This window comes from Zerene cesonia, chromosome 23 (genome assembly GCF_012273895.1).
Source record: "Zerene cesonia ecotype Mississippi chromosome 23, Zerene_cesonia_1.1, whole genome shotgun sequence".
Taxonomy (NCBI): Eukaryota; Metazoa; Arthropoda; class Insecta; order Lepidoptera; family Pieridae; genus Zerene; species Zerene cesonia.
In genome coordinates, this window is record NC_052124.1 from 2579382 (window position 1) to 2603448 (window position 24067).

The following is a 24067-nucleotide window of genomic DNA, read 5'->3' on the forward strand; positions in this document are numbered from 1 at the left end:
CGAATATGACATTATTTCAGTTGTCCAGCTATCTACGAAGCAAAATAGTATTATTATTCACCAATAGATGTCAGGAAACAAAAAACACGAATAAAACACGAATATGACATTTTCTATCGTATTCGTATCGAGCACTGAAGGAATTTTTCAAATCGGACCCGTAGTTCCTGAGATTAATACGTTCAAACAAACTCTTCAGCTTTATAATATTAGTATAGATAAGACTTAAATGTACAATTTTCTTAGTTATTGTTATTTAGTTTTACTAAAATGTATCTACATAGAATGTTCGTTTTATAAGTTACCTTATAGATATGCCGCGCAGTTTCATAAATTCTTATGATATTGCGCAGTGAGTGCAGCATACTTATCAGAAAAACACATAAGCTATAGAATACTTGTTTCAACTAGTTACTTATATTCCATTTTCAGTATAAAATCGATTTGTTCGATCCCAGGATGCAATTTCACCACCAATTCCCTCCTAGACTTCGAGAACCACTATAACTCCCACCGGTACTCCTGCTGTGAGTGCAAGAGGGTCCTCCCCTCCCCCCACTTGCTGGACCTACACGTGCAGGAGACACACGACTCGTTCTTTGCCGTTAGCGCTCTTAGGAAACCCTCGGTAAGTAGAAAGAACAGGAGAAGCTATCGGTAATATCAAAAATTCCAGTTTACTTTTTTCCTCACATGTACAGGATAATTGTCTTATTAACTTGGTAAAAATTTGTAAGTACGAGTGGAGAAAAAGTAGCACAAGATTGATTGAGAATGTGAAAGCAGGATTATTTAGATTTATACAGATCTAAATACATACATTTTTAATGTCCTATGTTATAATTAGGTAGGTTCCATATCGAATATTAGATGAAAAGATATCTAATTTAATATCCTTTTTATTTTAAAGACTCGACTCAATTGACTTTTAGCTCACAGTTTCCAGGTGTCCACTGCATAGACTTTTCGCAATTCCATCCTAATATTATAAAACTGTCTGACTTCTAATCTGATTTGAATAAATTTTGTCTGATGCCCTAAGTCAAGCATAGGGGATGGAGAAGATTAACCATGAAACCCAAATAGATACTAAGAAATAATTACAATTTCAGTATTGCTGCTACATAGAAGAGTGCAAAGAGAAATTTATGTCTCCAGACGAGCGTCTCGACCACTGCGTGAAAGTCCACAAACTGCCCAAAGATTTCAGATTCGACCAGAAACCTAAAGCCAAGAAACAGAAAAAGAACTCTAACGCTATGGACATAGACACCAATTCGGAACACAAAAAATTCGCCTTTACGAATAATAAGCAAAGAAGTTTCAAATACACTGGTAAAAAGTTTACCAAGGACAATAGGACAGGAACATCTGTTAATATGGACACCGTTATGACCGATTTGAAAGAGAGTTTACCTGAATAAAATATATTATTATATATTTGTTTAATTTTTCTTTGTGTGCTTATTGTACTAAGAAGCCAAGTCTCGACGAGAGACATGTTTTTAAAAATGTACTTTTTAATTGACATAAAAGAAATTACAATATATGATTTAAAACTAAGGTGGTCAATGTTATACTGAATTTAATTTAATTATGTTATATCTTTTCAACTAAGATACTTCAAAGAGGTTTGGTGTCTAAGTAATCTCACATTGATGATTCAAGTTGAATTCTATTTATCAAAATCTATATAAATAAAAGAAAGTGGTGTTAGTTACACTATTTATAACTCAAGAACGGATTAACCGATTTGGCTGAATATTTGTGCAGAAGTAGCTTAGAACCGGGAGAGGGACATAGGATATAAAAAACACTTTCATCCCACGGGAACGGGAACATGCGAGGAAAACCCCGGGTCTTATCTTTCCTGCAACTTATAATAAAACTAATATTACATTTTGAACCTTTATATCTACATTGATATCTATCTTCTATACTATACTATACTCTCAATATGTATATGAATTAATTGAGCTTTTTTAAACGAAATCTGTATGGAAACATCTCAGGCTATGAAGTAAGACTTAGCTACACCAGGAAGCCATTTCTTGGATAGCATTTTTTGGCACATCTATATATACCAAGAGATTTTGATCAGTATAGACACAACAAGAAAAATTTGTTTATCATCATTCACTGTACCATGGCAAAGATGCGCCTTCTCATCGTCAATTCGTTGTTTTTTTCTATTCTTTAAAAATATTTTGTAAAAAATGCTATAAAAATAATATTTAAATCAGACACAACATTCCAGTTGTTAGAGATGAATGTTGAAAAATAAAAAACATACATTACTTAACAATGTTTATTACTCACATTCTGTCAACATCTGTAGCTATTAGAATAATTGGCAGACATCCAATAATTTGAACATTCTAGAATCTAGGCTTTAGAGATTCCGATCATTTCGATATTCTAAAAATATTTTAACTCCAAATAAATGATTAGTACATAACTAAGTTAAATTGAACTTTATGCCAAAGGTAACTGGTCTCAAAATAAATTATAGCGTGCCAAAATAATATACAACACATTCACAAATTTACATATATCCACATTAAGGATAACATCTTTGTTCATAAGAACTATGCAAAATAAATATAATTTCACTTTAATACTTAATCTACTTGGCTTTTCCCTGGGCTGCGACAGCCGCCATGGCCTTTTTAACAGTTTCTTCATCACCAAGGAACACCATGGAGTCCACTGGTTTCATGTCTTCATCCAACTCATAAACAAATGGGATTCCGGTGGGGAGGTTCAACTCCATGATAGCTGCGTCGCTGAGGTCTGAAAAAAGAAAAGTAAAAATTCAGCCACTGTAATTGTAATAAAGTGATGATATTTCTTAAGAATTTCTAAAATTAACTTGGATGATTCTCACATTTATACTATATTATAGCCCATTTAATATTATCTTATTAATCATCCATTTATTGAGGAAGGTTATAGGCTATTTAACAACATTTATGATGTATGTAAAGAAGCCAGAAATAGATAGTTTAAACATAAATTTATTAGGTTACATATCTGAACATCATATTAATGATGTTTTCAGAAATACAACCCAACTGATAATTTATAAAAAAACATACATTACATAAAACATATCAATCAGTAAACATTATACATTACGAAATAATGATAAAAAGATCCCAATCCTATGTATGTATATAAATTTGCAAGACCCAAATTTTTATTGCATCATATTCATTTTAACATCCAACAGATATTACTTAGACCAAGTGACAAATGATTAACATAATTTCATGTTATTTAAACAATTTTTATGATGACCACACTATTACATTTAGTACTGTAGTGTTGGGAATGCTTTTATTCAATAAATAAATAAAAAAACTTACTATCCAAATGCTTCACTATCCCTCTCAGACTGTTGCCATGGGCTGCAATTATAATTCTTTTGCCCTCCTTGATCTGTAAATTAGTGTAAGTAAATTATATCACAAGAAGTAGTATAGAAAAGTTTTAACTGCTGTTATGTAAGTAAATAATTAAAATTTAAATCACATTTACACACATTTATTTTCATTCATCACATTAATTGCTGATTTGAAAAAAAACATACTATGGTCACATCACATGTCAGATAAATTCTCTGTAGTCATGTGACTACAGAGAATTTATCCGTGTTTAGAAACCGTGTATACAATTGGACCAGGCAACCTGTGCGGCCTGACAGACCAGTATGTTTGTACATTAAATATATTCAATTATTCTGTTTGATGCAACCTTTAATCCTACTTACATACACTTGAGCCCAACAAGGAGACATGGGCTTCAGAATTTATAACTAGATATTAAAATACAACAATACAATGCATAATTTGACTTAATTAAAAATATACCTGAGGCACAATAACATTATTCCAATAAGGCAGGGTTCTTTCAATGGTGAGCTTCAGACTCTCATACATGGGGAACTCTTCAGGTTTCGGGTCTCCAGCATAGCGGGGGTCATTCACAATAGTCTCATAGTAGGGGTGGTCCTTCTCCATGGCTGGTGGAGGTACATCAAAGCTTCTGCGCCAGATTTGAACCTAGTGTTAAATATTTCAGTATGAATAATTGCTTTTTCTCATATGAAATTAAATAAATTTAGTGTAATACATATAATTACATTAAATTTTGTGAATGTTTATGTTTTAATGTATATATTTATTTTTTCGTTACCTATTATTATCATTTGGTGCACAATAAAGTGTTTTTGTTTGTTAAATTTATTGAAACTATAATATAATAATATTATAGTTTAAATTTATATGTACATTTTTTATAGAATAATGTTAGATATGTAGTAAGCCTACTACTGCGTTGCATCAAAGCGTATTCTACATTAAACAATTATTCAGCATATGCCAATAAGTTTTAATAGATTGTCGTTCATACCTGGGCTTCACCATATTTAGCAGCAGTCTCGGCCTTGTTGAGACCAGTGAGTCCTCCGTAGTGCCTCTCGTTCAAGCGCCAGGTCTTCTCAATGGGAATATCGGTTTGACCGATTTCTTTAAGGACAGAGTTCAAAGTAATTTGAGCTCGTTTTAGAACTGAAGTGTGGGCGACATCGAATTGGTAACCATCAGCCTTTAAGGCTTTGCCTGCAGCAACAGCTTCTTCGCGCCCTAAATAAAATTCAGGTTAACATTTTGAAAACAACTTAGCGGACATAGCAAACTGAAGGACTAAATTTACCCTTGTCGCTAAGGTCAGCGTCATACCAGCCGCAGAAAAGATTCTTCTGATTCCATTCACTTTCACCATGGCGAATCATTACAATCTTGTACTTTCCACCCATAATTATTGTTTAAAAGTATCTAATTTTTATAGTATTAAATAATAAAATACCTGACCGGCTTCGCAAATGAAATCGACCGTCCTCTAACTTTGACGTATGTAACCTTTTTGACCTTTAAAGATCCGTGCTGCCACTACAATAATCATAAAATGTCAACTAGGTAGTAGGTACCCATGTACCTACCTAGGTACGATCATAATGTAATAACTATTAATAAATAGAGAAAGAAATGAAAATGAATTTAAGTAGCAACACTTACATGCATCTTTTATCTTCTTTGAGGAGACCTTAATAATAAATACGCAGGAAGTGTTTGACACAGACTAAAAATAATTATTATTATTTTCAAGTCTACCTAAGTAGGTATAATAATTTCTAAGTAGAAATCGCTTTAAGAGAACAGGATCATCAAATGCGTTATAGATTATCTTATTATTATGTTATTTTAATACTTCCAATTAACTGAACGGATCACAATAGTAACCTTATAGTACATTTTTTATTTTCATTTAGGTACAAATTTTTAAGATTTTCATCACTATATTTTGTTATTATGTGAACGAATATTACAAAAGAACATTCAACAAAAAAATATTTGGTAGGTGTCTTTGTTTTGTACCATATAGATATGCCTGAATATTAATTTTATGTATGAATTAATATTTAGGTACCTGTATAATCTTTAATAGTGAGCACAGAATAAATAATATAGGTATTGCATAGATATATTACCAACACAAATAACGTTTTTCTAATTTATCTGTGCAGTTTACAAAATAATGTTAAAATCCACAGAGTACTTTAAACTTTTATATGTTAGAATCGCTAAGATAAATATTTCAGTCTCATAAATTTGATGAATTGTAAAATTTCAACACTAAAGACATTGTTCGTTCGAGAATAATGAAGGCATTGTTCGTTCTTTGAAAAGAAAAAGTCTTAATTTGATACTTTGATAAAGTAAAATAATATTAAAATTATATGAAGTTACGTTAAGTTTTTAAAGTACCTACCTATTCATATCTTCTAAATGTAAACTTCCATGTGTTTATATATATATAATTTGTGTTTTTAACGTGATGACTATATAAATAAAGATGCCGCCAAAGAAAAAGCTGGCAAAGACAGCAAACTCAACGCCACAAGTGAAAAAGAAGATTGTACGACCTAGTCGGAAATCTTTAAGAAACTCAAATGCTTCAGAAAATGCAAATGGTAATATGTTCAATTGGTATAAAAATAAGTGTTACATCTACTTTTGAAAATATGCAGACTATGTTTTTATACGCTTTTATGTTTTTACAAGACACGCTTTTATTTACTAAAATTTTGTTGCGTTGCATTGTCAAAAAATGTTAATACTCTCAAATTTTGAGTTTTGTGAATTTGAAGTTATTATGAAATATAACATTTTCTCTATTTGAGAACTGCCAAGCTATATATTACATCATTAAATTAAACTGTTTATTTGCACTATGTCGAATTCTTCTACCCAAAAACCCTCTGCCATGCCCGGAGTGCAAAATGGTTTACACTTTTTAATTGATATCAACTATTAAAATAAAATAAAAAAAACCTACTTATTGACACAAAATGTATTGTTATAATACTTTGACTATGAGTAATCTTCAGTTTAAATCTATTGATCTATGATGTGAGAAGCGAACAATTGTTTTTCTTTTATGAATGGTGTTAACCGCAAATTGTACCTGTTGTGATATGAAATCAGACATTCCAATTATTGAGAATGGATAAACTCACCAATGTTAAGCTAACAACTGTTATAAATATAATCATACACTTAATCATCATCATATATATCATATATTCTATAATCAATGTATACCTTAAAAAATCCCACATCTGAGACCCACTGTGGGTCAACAAGTAACTGAAGTAAAAGTTCCTTTTACTCATGTCTTTGTTGCGTTTAAAACATAGAGATTAGGTTGATAAGAAATAAATTACGTTAAGATAGAGCAAGTGTTAAATATAGATCAAGCATCACTATCAAAAATTGTAATTCATTAAGAAATTATTAAAAAAAATAAAAAGAAAAATAACTTCTTCACCCATAATAGATCATATAATTCATATGTTGCTGTTATGAAATATTAAATATAGGAAAATTATTTTTGTGCTAGTAATTTTTTCTTCCATTGCCTTCATTAGATGAAAAAATTTATGTGCTTGATAATGTATTGATTTATTTTTAGATGTGGTTAAAGAAGAACCGAAGAAAGATGAAACAGCACCAAATAAACCTAAACGGGGAAGAAAAGTCACATCTAAATTAAATCAAGAAGTTAAAATTGCACTAGCTAATGAGGGTTTGTACTTATCAAATAATATACATGCGAAAGTGACTTTAATATGTTATAGTGGGCAACTGAGCTGGCGGTTCACCTGATGGTAAGCAACACTACCGCACATTGACATATGCAAAATATGTAGTGCCTCTATGAATGTGTTCCCTGCTTTTACGGGATAACGGATATAGAAACAATTGACATCTAGAAAAAAAGAATGGACTGGAAGGGTATGGAAATGGAAAAGGGCTTCAAGCTGCCCACTGTCTTTTATGTAAAAATCCTTAACCAAATAGGATGAAATTTAAATCAGATATTTAAGTAGACCTCAGGAATGATAGGGTCTATTTTTTGTTAAACAAAACCAAAGTAAAATAACAAATTTATTTAAAAAAACAATTTTTTTTAATTCTATTCATTGTTAACACAGAAGCTAGCAAATAAACGATAAATATAAAAATAGGAACATTATGTTACTATGTTCATTTCCATATTACTCCGGAACGACTGGACCAATTCTCATAACATTTTGTGCGCATATCAGGAAGATCTAAGCATTTGCTGGGCCAGGTAGTAATTTTATAGAAGTCGTTTTTCATAATTTAGTGCTTGCTAAGTGTCCAGCTTTTGTAAGCTGCATATCTATTGTATTACAAGCAAAGCAAATATAATACACTTTCATACATAGCTTAGCGAATTTTTTCAGTTAAATGTTTTTTCAGTTATTGTATCTAAAGTTCTTCTTTTTCTTTATTTTGAATGATACAAAGTTAAAAGATTTGTTAAGATGAAATCCTACTAATCCTATTAATATTATAAATGCGAAAGTTTGTATGGATGTATGGATGTTTGTTACTCTTTCACGTAAAAGCTACTGAACCAATTGCCATGAAATTTGGTAAGTAGACAGCTGGATAACTGGAATAACATATAGGCAACTTTTTATCCCGATATTCTTACGGGATACGGACTTACGCGGATGAAACCGCGGGGCGCAGCTAGTATTATAAATGCGAAAGTTTGTAAGGATGTGTGTGTGTTTGTTACTCTTTCACGCAAAAGCTTCTGAACCGAATGCAATGAAATTTCGTATGTAGACAGCTGGGCACCTGGAATAACATACAGGGAGCTTTTATCCCGATATTCCTAGGGGATGCAGACTTATGCGGGTGAAACCGCAGGGCGCAGCTAGTAGATTATAAAATTGATAACAAGTATTATGTTACAATCATAGTATAATAAAAACCCCATTCCCGCTGACCTGGTTTATGTTAGAGACTATGGGTGTGTTTGAAATTCATCAAAATCTATGTGTATCACATGATATAGATGTATATTGAACCTAATCGTTTGCTTATTTGTTTTCCAAGCATAGTGAGTTCCTGCACTGTTAAAGCTATAAATTATTAAGTAAGCCAATATCACTATGATTTCTTTTTCACAGTTGTCAGAGCACAATTTCAAAAGCAAAATAGCTTTGGACAAATCACGATTACAAATAAACCAGCTGTCAAGAAGCCAATACTTAAACGAAAATATCAGAGTAAGAGGGTTGTTAGTAAAAATGGAATTGAGGCGTCACAAGAAACAACTGATGGCATTGAAAAAGGAGAGGTTGTCAGTCCTGAAAGTAAGAAAGCTAGAACTGTACGAAAGAATTCGAATGCAAAAATCGCAATTACCATGGACAATAGTCAAGGTAAGTGGGTGAAAAATGGTGAGATTTAACTTTCAGCTATAGAAATTTTACAGTTTATATGTTAATTATTCATTGAATTAAACTGATAATCTAATATCTAATCAGTTTTCGTTCAATTAATTCATCACATTGGAGATGCTTTTATGATTAAAATAATTTTACTTAAAATGGGTTGTTTAAATTGTACACTGCTTAACACTCTTTAAAGCAACTAGATGTTGATAAGATAACTTTGTAGTTTAAAAAGTGGAAGTTTAAGACATAATATGACCTAACTACCATATTGTTTCTATACTTATTATATTTTATTATACTTCAAATTTTAAGGGTGATCAATAATAGTACCAAAAAAAAAAAGTGTCTAAATATCCTTAGTTAATTTATTTTACATAAGCAATGTGTATTGCTAAATATTTAAAGAAAATATGAATGCTAATCCATAACATGAAAATTAAAATTAGTTACAGATACTGTTGAACTTACCAATAGTTTTAAACCAAAACCAACAAGAAGAAGGTTGTCGTTAAACCGCAAAAAAATACTTCAAGGCTTAGTCAGGACTGTGGTTAACGACTACATTCCTGAGTCTAGTCAAAACAAAGAAAATCATATTCAAGAAACACCACTTGTGGAACCCAAACTGGAAGACAAAGAAACTTGTCAACTTAATCTAGATATAAATAAAGAAAACCAGGAAATCAATTCAAGACGAAGTTCTATGATCAGCTCGTCAGAATTCTCTTGGACCAAAGACATATCCAGTTCCAGTACTACAACGTGTGTCACTGTGGTGTCAAATGATTTCTTTTGTATAGACAATAAGATCCCATTTATAAAACTAACCAAATTATGTGATTCAACAACAACTATTACAAAAGAAGAATCAACTGAAAGTTCCGATTCGTCATCCGATAGTGATTCCAGTAGTGATAAACAAACAGATGTAGAGATTTCTTCGAATGCATTAAACCTGAGTACCTCATCGTCTTGCAACGAATCCGTAGTCAATAAACCGTCTTGCAATGAATCTGCAGCCAAGGAAATAGTAGACAATAGGTCTATTCATGACAAAATAGTTGACGTGTTGAAAACATTTAACGCAGAACAGTGTAATTGGACAAGTGGCAATGATAACTTCCAGGACACTGATATATTTAAAGAACACCTAGTTAAAGAAAACGTATTTCAAGAAGAATTGATGCTATTATCAATGTGGTTGAATATAACGAAATTAGAAACAGAGAGCATTGACGCAAATACAAATAAGAAATCAAACGAATCCTGTAATGCAGCTTCTGTACAGATACAAGAAAAATGCGACGAAAATTTTACTAAGAATAAAACAGAAGTGTCTACAGACAGCGATCTGAAGACCAGACATGCGGTCGATGAAGATGATGATGTTGATGATGCTTTGTCGCTCTTCGCTGAGAGCATTGTCGAAGTGGAGTCGAATCGCAGGATCAGTCTGTACGCTCAGCCGCCAGAACCTCCAAAACCTACAGTGGTAGATGAATATGTGCCACAGCCAATAGTATCTGAAGTATTCAAGAAACCGAAACCAGTATCTTACAATCCGTCTAAAATCTTAGAGCTCAGTAAAAAAACGGTTCAAATAAGTGTTTGTGAGAAACAAAGCGCCGATTCGACATCCATACGAAACAATTTCGATTGTATCCCAAACGTCAATAACTTCGAAACCAGTTCTGAGTCAAGTAAGTCGGAGTGTGACGAGCCAAGAAAATTGCCAACTCCAAACTTCTTTGCGTCACCAAATCCATGCTTTACGCATACATCGTACAACCCAGCTGAACTCATTAAGAGTTCGGTACTTCGTGGTGTTTGCGTATTCAACTTAATAGAGAATTGCAAGAATAGCAATTGCAATTTCCGACATATTTATCCGGACGAACAGAACATTGCACATAAGCTGGATCGCTTAACTGATGACACGTTCGTCCAGGAGTACATGCTCGTCAGGAATTACATTCAACTGAGACGTCTATACGGTTTGTGCTTCATCGACGCGTGTGTTAGGCGTAACCTCACCAGGTTTCTAGTCGAAATGTCCATCGATTTCGTCGTGAAATCGAACGACGCGTCCATAACGGACGTAAAACTGAAAACGGAAGCGGCGGAGAGGACTCTACTCTACCTGAACTCCGTGGACCTGAAGCAGTGTGAAGATCTGCTGAAATGCGAAGTGAGACCGGGGGTGTTATTGTGCGACGTGTACATGCAAGTGATTGCACAATCGCAGAACTTCTATAGGTTCCGGACGGTGTTTATGAAGTTGACCAGGTACATGTGCTCTATAGATAGGACGTTTGACAGTGAAGTGGCCGTCCACGTGTTGGAGCGAGTTTGTATTCTGCCGTACGAATTTGGCCTGAATCGGACTTTACTCGAGATCCTGAAGAAGACTGACCCGATAGTGTTTTCCAATTCGATGTGCGGCCACTTGGAGAGCCGATTGTTGAGCTCGAGCAAGGCGATGTACGACGAGTTCGTGAGGTTGAAGCAAATGATGACCAGCGAGGTCAGCCAGAGCAGCGTGCTGGAGCAGGACGTGCGCTGCTCGCCGGATACAACCAACTTCGACAATATGGTGAGTACATTTGCTTTGTTAAACGAAAACGATCATCTAAGTGAGGAGCGTTTTGAAGCGTCGAATATTTTAAATTTTTCTCAATAAGGTATTTTGTGCGATTTCTTAACTGTATGTTTCAGAAATTTTTTTTATGTGAGGTGCTGAGGGCTCTTGTTTTAGTAATATAAAAAAAATCTCGAAAAAATTTTCTTATGTAATATATTTATATTAATATTCTTTTCCATTCATTATAGAACAAACTCCACGAAGAATTCAGTAGGGCGACGGAAGTGAACATGACCTTCCACAATCGGTTCAAAAAAGACCGACCCTTCAAAAGTCGTTGGGGCCCCGAAGCTCCTCGGGGTCCTGTGCGTATGCCCAACGGATTTGTTAAGAGGCCACGTTTGAAAACACCTTTAAATGGTTTTCACAATCCGGTGAGTGTTTTATAGTTTTTTGACGTGACAACGTCTTAGATTAGGTTGCGGCTCGAAGGCACTCATGAAAAAGTGTAACGCCCGGTAACGTTACGATGAGTCACCGAACTATGATCGGTCCGCTGCGCGCGCAACACTAGAGAATTAGGCGCATTGAATCGGCGCGTGCTTGTGTCTCTGTCTCTGTCTTTCTCGAGCGTTCTTGGCGTTGGAAAAAAAGACGTTGTCACGTAAAATCTTCGCCCGTAAAACCGACTTTACAGGCAACCATTTTTTTTTAAATTAACATGGCTCTCCTGTATAGAAACTGCTTTCCGAATCGGTGGTAAATGTTAAAACTGTGTAACATCAAAAGTGCTTCTATACGAAGTCCAATTGAATAAATAAATGTTTGAGGTTGAGTTTGAGTTTGAGTATGAAGCACCTGACTTAAGATATATGGAAATGAAAAAATTTAAGCTGGTATTTTTGTGCAATAGGATGTTAATAATAAATGACACTGGTGTTGATTCACTTTCTCAAACCTTAATAGAATTTGTGACACGCAAGCATCTGCCATCTCCCTTCCACACGCAAACTGTAGCATGCTATCTCGATCGCACTATAGCTAACTACCGCCTCGTTTAACGATGACTAAATGATTTTTTTTTTTCAGCTCTTTTCAATGAGACAAAACCCTGGCCATATTTTGAGTAAATTGAATAAGAAAAAGTGATACGTGCCGGTCTGTTTGTTTGTTTATTTCTTACACCAAATTGTTTTCTTGTAAGATATGTTACAGCTTTGTTAGTCATGCGTAATGGTGAAGTTTATTTTTGTTTTTTTTTATTTGAATATTATATCGATTGGGCCAATACGATGGAGATAGTTTCAAGTAAAAATTATTTCCTTTGGTTTCATAAGTTACTTCAAACCAAAATAATTGGATGTTTTTGACAAAAGTGAAGGCAAATCTGTGATTCTCTGTTTCACCACTTCAGGAATTGATTTTGTTACAATTGTATTCAAAATATTAGTGTATATAAAATATGAAAATGTTTACTTTGTTGCTAAAAATAATTATAAACAAGCGGATCTTCCTAGACTTTTGTTTTTGAAAATAAAATCGCTATTAGAAAAAACCATTGGGGGTTATAATAATCTTGGTCTTGTTGGTCCTCAAGAATCTTAAAATTTTCCTAGTTTTTTTATTAATTTTCCTTTTAGGTTACTATATGTAAACTCTATTGGGGTAATTGCGAATTAAGGGTAATTTCAAGTGTAATTTTTTTAGTAGGTGCTCATTTTGATTCTATACATATCACTCTAAATATTACAAGCTGATCTGAGAAACTTTAATCCGATTGTAGGACCTAACAGATATACACAAGTAAAAAAATAAAACAAAAAATTTTCAAGTAAAAAATATACTAAACACCTAGTCACGACATACGACTAAGACATACTTTTCACTTTTTTGTTGTGTTGTTTCTAAAATAAAAGTGAGTTCCAGAACTCAGAATTCTCAACAATTATGATGATATTGATATCCTTAATTTTCATTACCCCAAAATTGTAGTTATATAAATTTGTGCTGTTGTTTTTTTTCACTGACCATTTATTTTTTTTTAAAGCTGTAGAATACTCATAAAACTGACATACGCGTGAGCAGCTTAGGTATTTTTATATATATTTTTTAGACATTCTAGCATTAAAAGAAAAGTGCCTGTGTAAAATAAAGTGTACAGAAATATGTATTTTTAAAAGTATTTGAACAGTACTAAGTACTATGTGATTGTTGTTTATTTAACGTTACTTCGATTTTCTTTAGGTTAGTATTTGTATACTACTTCAAGGCTATTTTGGCGCGAAAATTAGTTATAGAAAAAGACATTGAACAGTGTTGCTATTTTTGTTTCCATACAATAAACTTTTTGTTCTTTTTCTGAAAATATTTTGTTGTCCACGAGTTTAAAATTATGTAATATAAATTGTATTACAGTAAAAGAATAATCCATGCTTTACATACCAATATAGCCCGTTTCGTGTATTTTAATTTGTCTACCTCTACATCGAAGGTTGTCGTTGCGAAATATTTAAATTTATATATCTATAATTATTTCTTTGTACATTGTACATTTGGGCCAATTTATAAAATAATTATCAGGTGTTTGTAGATCTTTACATATTTTAATACTTATCTCGACTGTCTTTACCATAGAAAAGGCTCAATTCAAAGCGGATTTTATGTAACGTGTCTTAAACGCATTTAGTATTGTTTTATAAGGAATATCATATAGACAGTCATACGAAACGAGTTCTGCAAATCTTAAGTTATAACAAAAAAGTTCCTTGTCAAGTTAAGCCTTTTTTAGTTCGTAGAATGACAAATCTCAATTATATAAACTGTAAATAAATCTGGTACTCAGTGGGAGTACGTTTATATTGTTACTTCGTTATAAGAGTGGTTATAAAATAAGTATCTTTTGTTTCTTTTTTAATTAAGGACAAATAAAAACATTAATTCTTATTTGTGGTGTTTTTTACTGTTATTTTGATTTAGTAATGGTAAAATGGTAATTGAATAACCTCTGGGACAGGCTTACATCCAGCAGTGGACTGTGATAGGGTGAAGGGATGAATTTTTTACAAAATTCGCCACTTATTAAGTAATTTTAGGCAATTACTGTTCTCTCTATTAAGTTTCGTATTTTATCTTCTTTTTCGCAACTCATCTCCAATTGGCTTGTTGTGTCATTGCTAAAGTCAATCTTTCTCCGTCATAGTATCATTTATTTTATATAGCCATTTCTTTACGAACTATTTGTTATCCTCATGGGTGAGAAATAAAAGACGATATTATAATATTATAAAAGAGTTTATTCAGTATAAATAGTTGTAGCATTACAGACATCGCATAGTAAAAACATTACTGCTTGTACCGACTGGGTACTATCGATTATAATAAATACACTTATTACTACAGATATATTATAATACTTGTAAAATCAGGTGCTTGAAAAATACTTAACTAGCCTCTTAAAGATTGAATTAAAATTCGTGTACTTATGAGATTATGACTTTACTTGTTATGGTACTACTATCATACGTGTCATAATCTCATCAGTGTAAACATAATTTTAAGAACAATAAATAAAAAATTACAATAAAATTAATTTTGTACTATAGCATTTAAACACAAAAACCTCAAATATAAAAAAAAATCCGGTGCATACATTTGTACTGAAGTGTTTAGTGAAAAGGATTCAAAAATTAAAATTCTGCCACAATAGATTACTATTAAATGATCGTTTCGCAGTATAAGGCGTGAAATATTGCCTTAAAACAACGATCTATAAAACCAAACAAAATTCGAGTCAAAACAAAAAAAAAAAAACACTGTTAATCACAAACACAAACACTCGGCAAATAAGAGCTCACTTCAGAAGTGTTTAATTTTCGTATTAAAGATTGTTGTGTGACAATTGCTGTATCAGGTAGCGTTTTTACGATTTGTGACGTTATTACAGATGAGAATCTTACAAAGTCTAGAATTAGAACTATATTATCCTAAAGCAGGCACCAGACAATCTTGCTACATGGCAGGCATTCCGTAAAGTAATGTTTATTGAAAGCTAGCTGCTAGCTGACTTGAACCTGGCTTGCAGAGATTTCTATGAGTTACGATGATACATTAAATATCTATTCAGAATTTTATTTAATGCCAATGATACGACACTAATAACAAATTTAAAAAAAAAACAACAGTTATCATTTGATACTTGGCGAAACCAAAGCAAAGGGTGAGTTTTATCTATGTTGATGTCTTAGTTACTCTTTGTGACTTGGTCTTAACAAAAGAATTGTGAATAGCCGAAAAAAGTATCATTACATATTCATAGACATTGGCTTCTTTTCAGTGGTTCTTTTCAGAGTTCAACTGCATGCACAAAAAGCATGTCATGCAACACGACCGTCTAGGCGCTGCATAAATTTAGCCGATTAATAAATATTGTCACAAAAGCGTCAACCCTTACTAATTATTTATAATACTTGAAGCTATAAAATTTGGCGTATTTAATACTGGATATGATTATTATTTCACGTGGGCAGTGCCGTTTCCGCAGGAACTCTAAAATTACTCAAAAACCTTCAACTTTTCGACGTGTGAAGAAATAAACGGTTAGGAATTATAAAAAAACTTAAACTGGTGATTTTGATCAGTCTTTTCTAGTATGGGCATAAGTTAGCTAGGTAGCTAGTTTGGTTTTGTGTTTGTCGCAATATTTAAATAAATTTTATAAAATGTTCTTCATTTTGAACCTAACAATTTAAATAACATACAAAATGGTATTTATTATATTAAGTGGGTACTTAGTATGATGAAGGCATACACGCCTTATAATATTTCAGTATAATTAACAAGTTTTCTATTATGAGAACTAACTTATTTTGCAAAGACTTTTTACTGATATTTGAATAGGATGAATGAAGAGCAATTTAGAATATACGTCGTAGCCAACTGATTTTAGCAGTTGCAGCTTAGGCTCTTGATAAAACGCCGTTTAATTAACTACCTGAATGATAGCCATCCGTGTCTTTAATATTACAACAGCGAATCGTATAAAAAATGTGACTTAAACGGCGCCTTAGGCTATTAATAAAATGGCTGATTAAATCAGCTAGCTGCGATCTGGTCTAAAACCAGGTATGATAACCTGCTGGTAAGAGAAAACTTATATGTTATAACAGTATAACACTTGTTTTAACCATGTAAAGCAATTGAGCTTATTTTCTGTCTATATTTTAGTCCTTAGCAGCTGGCGTTAGAAATAATATTGTATTACAAGATTAAAAGATTATATAATTATTTATATAGCGTAATGGTTTGTGCATTATGTCTACTATAATGTAGTTTATAGATAAATATCACTGAGCAAGGCATCAAAATAGGATACGATACGAGAACCTTATATTTAAAATCAATAAAATATAAGCAGTCTGAGCCTCTTGCTCCATGTCGTAAGGAATAAACCATTTTGTTCATATATGAAACTTCTAACTAATAATTAAATATGTATCATAGCTATATACTCTATTTTTAACTGAAGAGCAAAACAGAAGAGTTTATTTAGTTGTCATATACATAATTGCGATGTATTCGCATTATAGTCTAACGACAAATAATGCATTGATTTACAAGCAAATGTTAGTTTTTCGACTCATTACTTTGTAAGAAGATAATAATTTATCGGTTAAAAATTTATAAATCGAAAAAAAAAATTCATCACAAGGCGGGATTCGAACCCATGTCTTTTTGGCAAATCGTAGCAACGCCTAGCCTCAAAATCAAATTTTTTCTATTCTTTAATAGCTTATAATTCATAAAGCATTTCAATGCTATAAAATGACATGATCTACCGATACAATAATCTAGCTGTTTTCACAATTTGTCAGTGACATGAATGCACAAAAGGTTTATTTCTTACGACACTCGGTCACATAGCACCATTCATACAATACTCCACGTAAAGCTATTGAAGCGAGAGGTTGTGCGCTACACTGGTTATGTGAGGAATTATGGGAACAGCGCACGGGGCCGCTTCTTGGCTAGCAGATGCCACGAATGTGTGACGCCTTTGCGACGCTTCGGTGACATCCTGTAAATAAAAAAATTTAGAGTACATAACTTATCTTGTGTTTAAATTATCAATATATATGTATAATAAAACAGTAACCACACCATTCCTGTACATATATTTAAAAATAGAGATCGTTACGCAATATGGATGTTTTAAAGATTCTTAAAAAAATTCATAGGTGTTTTTCTCTTCGTCTGTTTGTAAGTGCGTCAATAACGTTGAAACCACTGGGCAGATTTTGACAAACTTTTACAAAGTGGTAGACAATTAAGATGGTTAATTTTTTGTTAAGTTTTTTTATTCGAATTCTACATTTTTTAAAAATTTGTATTTTAACTTACTCATGCTCTGGTGTGTTGGGCATGTATGGGGAGATCCTGAAGTCTCTATTCCTTGGAGTTTCAATACCAAAAGGACTGTATAGCTTAGTCGGACTACGACCAAAGAGCTGAAACAATAGATATATATGTCAATAGATGTAGTTATTTTCAGTTATAGACGAAACAAATCAAATAAATATTAGTAGTAATAATAAGAATATGTAGGGCCAGAGCAATGTGAAAGATACATTTTTACATATTTTCATATAAAATTATTTCAAGCTAAAAACTAAACAGACTTCAAAATGACAGAAATATACCAAATTTCAATGGAACTACAAGGAAAGCATCAGCTTTCAATCAGTTCAACCAGATGAAATTTCTGTGCTAACAGACAAAACAAAAATATCTTTCTATTGAGAACATCCTCCTTTTTTGAAGTTAGTTAAAAGTCGAATTAGCAAAATAGAGAGCCAATTTATAAAACGATACATAATAATATAAGATATATATTTTATTATATAAAAATATTACCTACCATTTTTTTCTTGGTAACAGGAGTAGTAGGTGTCCTGCATGGTGAACTGGCTTCAGCTAAACGATGTCTCCTTCTACCGCTCAACCTGAAATGCTGGTAAAAATAGTTGCGTTTATAAAAATATTCACGCTAAACATACTTTATGCAGACGGTGTTCAAAGGTACGAGTACTTAATAACGAGATTTAACAACGCCCTTAACAATCGTTGATTAATTTTTTCAAATTAATTTATAACGAATTGAAGAAGTATCAAAATCAAACTTTTTTTATGTTTAACTCACCTGCGACAGATTTCCGAAAGTATTTCTCACACTTTTGAAGGTTTTTGATATTTTATCTGCACCGGATTGTAAGGCACGACGAGAATTTATAAAAGGCTTATTCTTAAATAAGTTTTTACTGTAACACCCATCAATATTTTTTAAACTATCCCTTGCGGGCGAATCAATACACGAGTCGGTGACAAAGGGATCCTTCATTTCGTTATATTTGTGCAAATCACTGGATTAAATCAATATAAATGTATATAAATATATATACTGCAATGTAACTATTACGAATTATTATAAAATATGCACAACTTTATTCATAATTCTGAAATATAAATACAAAAAGAGTCGCGCTGCTTTCTCATAGCATTTTCCGTTTTTAGTCGTTATCGTTTTTTTAATTTTTTCTAATCGACCGCGAAGCTCTTCTGACAAGTTGACATTGCCATGTCGAAATAAAAATTAAAACTTAAACGGTAAGCCACAGAGTACAAACCAGTGTAGCCACCTTCTTTTTCAAAAAAAGGGCAACTTGGAGCTCTAAAAAGAGCTAGAAAGAGTTATAAATTAATAAAAGCGTGTTACAAGTAAGTAACTTTGAAAATATAATCACAAATACCACTAGAATGTAAAATAGCGTGAGTTTTTCTTTTCGTTTTCGTGCGATTATAATTCCATAATATAATTTGCCGAGTCCGAATATCTTGACTGGATGATTAGAACTTCAGATAACTTTTTTAGGCCCTATTTCGAACAATTGTTAAAAATACGAAATAGGGCTAAATTGCCCTTTCTGGTCTAAAAAGTGTAAAGTTCAATCACGAGAAAAGGCCTAGATTCTTCCCGAAAAGGGCTAAGGTGGCAACACTGGTACAGACTATTTCAAAGTATTGCATACATTCACAGAGTAGTATAATAATACGGGTGCACACATTACAAGTGTGCAATTTAGTCTATTTTTTAAACTGTATTTCCAACCGACTCCAGAAAAGAAGGAGATTTTTCAATTAATCTGATTTTTTTACCTTAGCACTTGCGATCGGGTGAATCGACTTTGGCGATTCTTTTTTATTTGGAACTCGAATTTGCCTTCCATGGCCAATTGCATTTAATTTGATTTACTTCTGACAAAACTGTTTTAGTTTATTTGTTTTTTTTTTAATGTTCTGCAATGAGTCGTAAGACTATGAGCGGATGAGTTATAGGCACGTTTTAGTTTGTTTTAAAAATAATTAAAAATATTATCTTAACCATTTGCTAAAATAAAACAAATTAGAAAATCAACTATAATTACTTTATAATTATCACTAAAACGAACATTAATTAAATTTATCGCTGATGCATGTAGTAGTCGATGACTGTGGAAAACGCTGCAAAGCCAGCTGCCCCAAATATGCCCGCTTTTAATCCACCTAAAATAAAAAAGAAAAACATCCTATGTTTAAATAATGTAAAAGCTTGTAGTAAGCTGCCATAATATAGCTGGTAGCCTCCCAAAAATAGAAATATACATAAAAAACATTTTTCAATTCTAAGAAGTAGTTTCTGATATTAGCACTATCAAACAAACTAACTTTTAGCTTTATGTTATTAGTATAGACAACTCACCACGCAACCCAATAAGCCCTCCAGTGACCCCACCAGCATATGTGCCGTTCCTCCAATCGGACTTTCCTCTTGCTGTCTCTATACAACACTCGACTCCAGAGAACACAGCACCGAGAATAGCAAAGTTCTTAGCGTAACTTAACATAGATGTTTTCATCTCACGCAGGATCTCTCGTGCGGTTTGATTCTGTTGAGCCATTGGGTCTGTCATGTTGGGCATCAGTGAGGAAGTGAAGAGACCCACCGCTAGACCCAGACCATAGCCTGTAAATGAGATGGATGATTTAATAGTATTTGTATTCATTGCACAATTTGTATAGTGGATAGATTGTTTTAATTGATGAAAAATAACTAATTTGAACAATAAAAAATTATTTATTTACCAAAAAAAAAAAAAATTGTGACATATAGAAATTAAGAACACTTGCTCCCACACTAGAATCCTTATATTGTGGGAACAAGTTTTTACATGTAGATAAATTAGTTTCTTTTTTTTAAATGCTTTTGATTTTAATAATAAGTGTAAGTAATGTTTATGATGGAAATAAAAATTTTATGAGGATTAAAATCACAAAAATATCATAAGCCTGAGAGACCAAACATCCAACATATTACCTCTGCTAATGCATAGGTAAACTAATGCTAAAATTTTATAAAAAGTTATCATATTCTTTTTTGATGTACAGTCTTTTATGTATTGAAATAAATTTTATATCAAATAATGCTTTATTTTATAGCATTTAAACAATAGATTAAATAGATAAACAAGTTACTAACCTATAATACAACTGGTCACTGATTTAAACGGGCAACTCTCTATTGTGGATTCAATCATTTTCTCTTCATTTGTTTTGATGACAACTGGACCCAACACTCTTGGTATAATTATATTTTCTCGATATCGATAGATGTTTCCAACCAGATATTTCGCTAGGGAGTCATAATCGTTTTTCTGTGTGAAATTCACTAAATTTTGATCAACGGGTGGTTTTGTTAATTCTGTCATTTTGCGATCACAATGCTACTTATATTTTATTTTTATCCTTTGAAAATCAATGGTAAGGATTAATTTCTTATAATGTTTTAACCCCAGGAAAATAAATTAAAATAGGAGCGCAGGCCCCAGCTGATTTTGACAATGACAGATATACAATTTCTTTAAGAAGGTTTTCTTATATATGGTAAGAAGATATGTCTATTTTCAGGTAAAAAATAAAATTTACTGTATAAAGAAAATTAGATCCAATGTGAGACAACATAAATAGGTCGCCTACGTTATTAGATTTTATTGCACATATTTTTAGGTAGGTAATGTAGAAAGGAATATGTTAATAATTTGTCATGTCAAGTGCCGTCAACTGTCAAGTGTATGAATTTGAAATTTCACGTGCGGCAGTCGGCATGTTTATTTTGAAAAATTGAAATTTTTGATTTCGAATAAACTTTTATCTTGCAATGACAGACAGCGATTCTTCTGAAGGCGAAGATCTTTCTCGCTTTAAAGAAGCGGTAGACACTAATTTTGTAAACTTAATCAACCAAAAAGTTCATTCATCTAAATCTAGTATTCACCCAACAGGTATTTGAATATTTTGTTTATCTTATTATATGACATAATATGGTTGTTAATTTTTAACATAGAATCAAAATTTCAGAAACAAAACAGAAATCAGAACGTTATTTAGAAGAAACGAGTCATTATAATGATGTTAAAGTGCCTTTGGAGCTACAGAAGAGGATTGGTGATAAAATATCTAGTATCATAAACAAAAACATTCAGTTTGTAGATATAGATCCAAAGAAGCAGTAAGCATTTTTAAATATACTTAATTTAATAGATAACTGTGCAATATACTTCCATTTGAGTATCTGCTTCCCTAAAAAATATTTTTTTACATAAATGTTATTGTCATTTTCACTATATACTATTAGACTACTCCAAAATTAACGCGTGCGAAGCCACGGCCAAAAGCTAATTTATGATTTTTTGTATATATTGCTAGATTTTGACAGACTGCATAAAAATTGTAAAAGTGTGGAATCCACTAGCTTTACAAGCAAAGAAGGGGTCATTAAAAGTTTTTATTTATTTTACCATACATTGTATTTTTTATCCGAAATCTATAACATTCTATAAGTATAATGATTACTTCATCAATAATTACAGAGATTTAGTTATTACCATGTTAATTTTTTTTAAGATTTCAATTTGCTTTTTATTAAGCTTGTTCTCTCTTATAAACATGCCATATTTACACTAGGAGTTGAAATAGAAATTTCATTCCACTAACTGCCAAAAAAGCAGCTAGATCTAACTCCGAAACCACTAAGTTGGCAGGACTGATAAAAACTCTTTCCTTTCTCATTACTAGTTTCAACTTGTTATTAATATAAACTTTTTTCAAATTATGTCATCAGCAAAAGGAAAATAAAGGGAGGAGTCAAATTGTTCAAAGATTCTGAAGATTTCTTGTCATGTAATGAAGATGAGGATACATATACAGAATCTCACAATAAAGAAGCAAAAAAACTGAAACAGGAAAGGACGAAAGAAGATGTAGATGAAGGTATATTATTTTTTTTATTTTAAGGCTAGCTGTAAGTCGCAGTTTCATTTATCTTGTACTCATATAAAAAGTAGCCTGTTTGTTAGTCCTTACTATAAATTATCTTTGTTCCAAGTTTCAAAGAGATGTGATAAGTTGTTATAGCGTGAAGGGTAACAAGAATCCATACATACATCCATCCATCCATATTGGAAGTTACTCATGCCAAATATTCAATTTAAAATAACAATAAATTTTTATTAAAGCAACTAGCTGCACACCTCGGCTCTGCTGCGGTAGTCATTTATCATAATTGAAATAATATAAACTAGTTTATCTTTCAAGTTGGATCAAACTGCACATGGTGTGCAGATATGATTAAAATTGGTTGAGTAGTTCAGGAGTCCATCGCGGACAAACAATGTGACATGATTTATATAGTATATACTTATAGATGTTGTTTATTTTTCAGATCAGCTTAAATCAGTAGTTGTAAGTGGTGAATATGTTTTATCTAAAGAAGAGACCAAATATTGGAAGTCACGGCGAAAGGAAAAAGTATTTAAATATAAGTCTAATGGTAAAGGTTTACTAGTTGCAGTTGAATAAATTAACAAACACTGTACTATGAAGGTGGGGTATATATCTTGACTAAACAAACATATAGTCAAGAAATTTTGAAAGAATAGAAAAAAAAATTATCACGAGGCAGGGTTCGAACCCGCGTCTTTTGCCAAACCGTAGCAACGCCTAGACTCTCGGCCACCCGTGATCCCGCCACAGTAATCGAATTTCTTCTACTATTTTCGGTTTTATTATATATTTTATATATAACTGAAGTAGAAAAATCATGATTTTACAAAATGACATGATTGCACATAATCTTGCGCAATATAGAAAATGTTCAAAATAAAAGACTTTATAAAAGTTGTAACACTTATTTTATTCATACCTATTTATTAACATATTAGCTTTTTGCCCGCTTAGAATTCGCTTATATCGCGCGACATGGTAAGGAGTATTTTCTTCCATTAAAAAGTATGGTTTGTTCTTTTCCATGTTTAGCTCCATCTTCATACCAAGTTTCATCAAAATCGGTTTGACAATAACGAACTTTCGTATAAACTTTCATCCCCTCTTTCAACCCTTTTTTCGCGATAAAAAGTATCCTATGTCCTTTCCCAAGTTCAGTTATATCTTCATACCAAATTTTATCAAAATCGGTTCTGTGGTTTAGGCGTGAAAGCGTAACAGACAGACAGAGTTACTTTCGCATTTATAATATTAGTAGGGATTTTTTTGTTTGT

The 24067-nt window shown here is 32.2% G+C and overlaps 6 protein-coding genes across 7 annotated transcripts in view; 3 read left to right on the forward strand and 3 right to left on the reverse strand.

Moving 5' to 3' along the window:
• The window catches only part of LOC119836149 (protein lethal(2)k10201), a 10170-nt gene extending 8716 nt beyond the window's left edge, over nt 1-1454 (forward strand). The window contains exons 3-4 of the mRNA XM_038361402.1: nt 433-628; nt 1113-1454. Coding sequence (XP_038217330.1) covers nt 433-628; nt 1113-1424 — 508 coding nt within the window. The 3' untranslated portion in view covers nt 1425-1454. The remainder of the gene's footprint in view (nt 1-432; nt 629-1112) is intronic.
• Nucleotides 1455-2294: 840 nt separating this feature from the next.
• LOC119836269 (phosphoglycerate mutase 1) lies at nt 2295-4931 on the reverse strand. The gene is made up of 5 exons (XM_038361556.1): nt 4717-4931; nt 4414-4646; nt 3873-4064; nt 3369-3441; nt 2295-2793 (listed from the first exon to the last, which is right to left on the reverse strand). The coding sequence occupies exons 1-5, from the start codon at nt 4817-4819 to the stop codon at nt 2627-2629; spliced, it is 768 nt and encodes a 255-aa protein (XP_038217484.1). The 5' UTR covers nt 4820-4931; the 3' UTR covers nt 2295-2626.
• A 692-nt stretch (nt 4932-5623) lies between these two features.
• Nucleotides 5624-14366, forward strand: LOC119836205. 2 transcript variants are annotated; one of them, XM_038361470.1, is made up of 6 exons: nt 5624-6034; nt 7036-7149; nt 8573-8827; nt 9289-11435; nt 11672-11857; nt 12513-14366. In XM_038361470.1, the coding sequence occupies exons 1-6, from the start codon at nt 5917-5919 to the stop codon at nt 12570-12572; spliced, it is 2880 nt and encodes a 959-aa protein (XP_038217398.1). In that variant the 5' UTR covers nt 5624-5916; the 3' UTR covers nt 12573-14366. The 2 variants fall into 2 exon arrangements, with proteins under 2 accessions (XP_038217398.1, XP_038217399.1); XM_038361471.1 differs by having other exon boundaries at nt 9295-11435.
• Nucleotides 14367-15483: 1117 nt separating this feature from the next.
• Nucleotides 15484-19042, reverse strand: LOC119836206. The gene is made up of 4 exons (XM_038361472.1): nt 18619-19042; nt 18337-18429; nt 17820-17926; nt 15484-17496 (listed from the first exon to the last, which is right to left on the reverse strand). The coding sequence occupies exons 1-4, from the start codon at nt 18814-18816 to the stop codon at nt 17415-17417; spliced, it is 480 nt and encodes a 159-aa protein (XP_038217400.1). The 5' UTR covers nt 18817-19042; the 3' UTR covers nt 15484-17414.
• An 852-nt stretch (nt 19043-19894) lies between these two features.
• On the reverse strand, nt 19895-21355 carry LOC119836225 (mitochondrial import inner membrane translocase subunit Tim22). Its single transcript, XM_038361495.1, has 3 exons — nt 20992-21355; nt 20215-20478; nt 19895-20018 (listed from the first exon to the last, which is right to left on the reverse strand). The coding sequence occupies exons 1-3, from the start codon at nt 21218-21220 to the stop codon at nt 19936-19938; spliced, it is 576 nt and encodes a 191-aa protein (XP_038217423.1). The 5' UTR covers nt 21221-21355; the 3' UTR covers nt 19895-19935.
• Nucleotides 21356-21599: 244 nt separating this feature from the next.
• On the forward strand, nt 21600-23524 carry LOC119836244. The gene is made up of 4 exons (XM_038361520.1): nt 21600-21793; nt 21870-22020; nt 22633-22781; nt 23233-23524. The coding sequence occupies exons 1-4, from the start codon at nt 21670-21672 to the stop codon at nt 23367-23369; spliced, it is 561 nt and encodes a 186-aa protein (XP_038217448.1). The 5' UTR covers nt 21600-21669; the 3' UTR covers nt 23370-23524.
• The last annotated feature ends 543 nt before the right edge of the window (nt 23525-24067 follow it).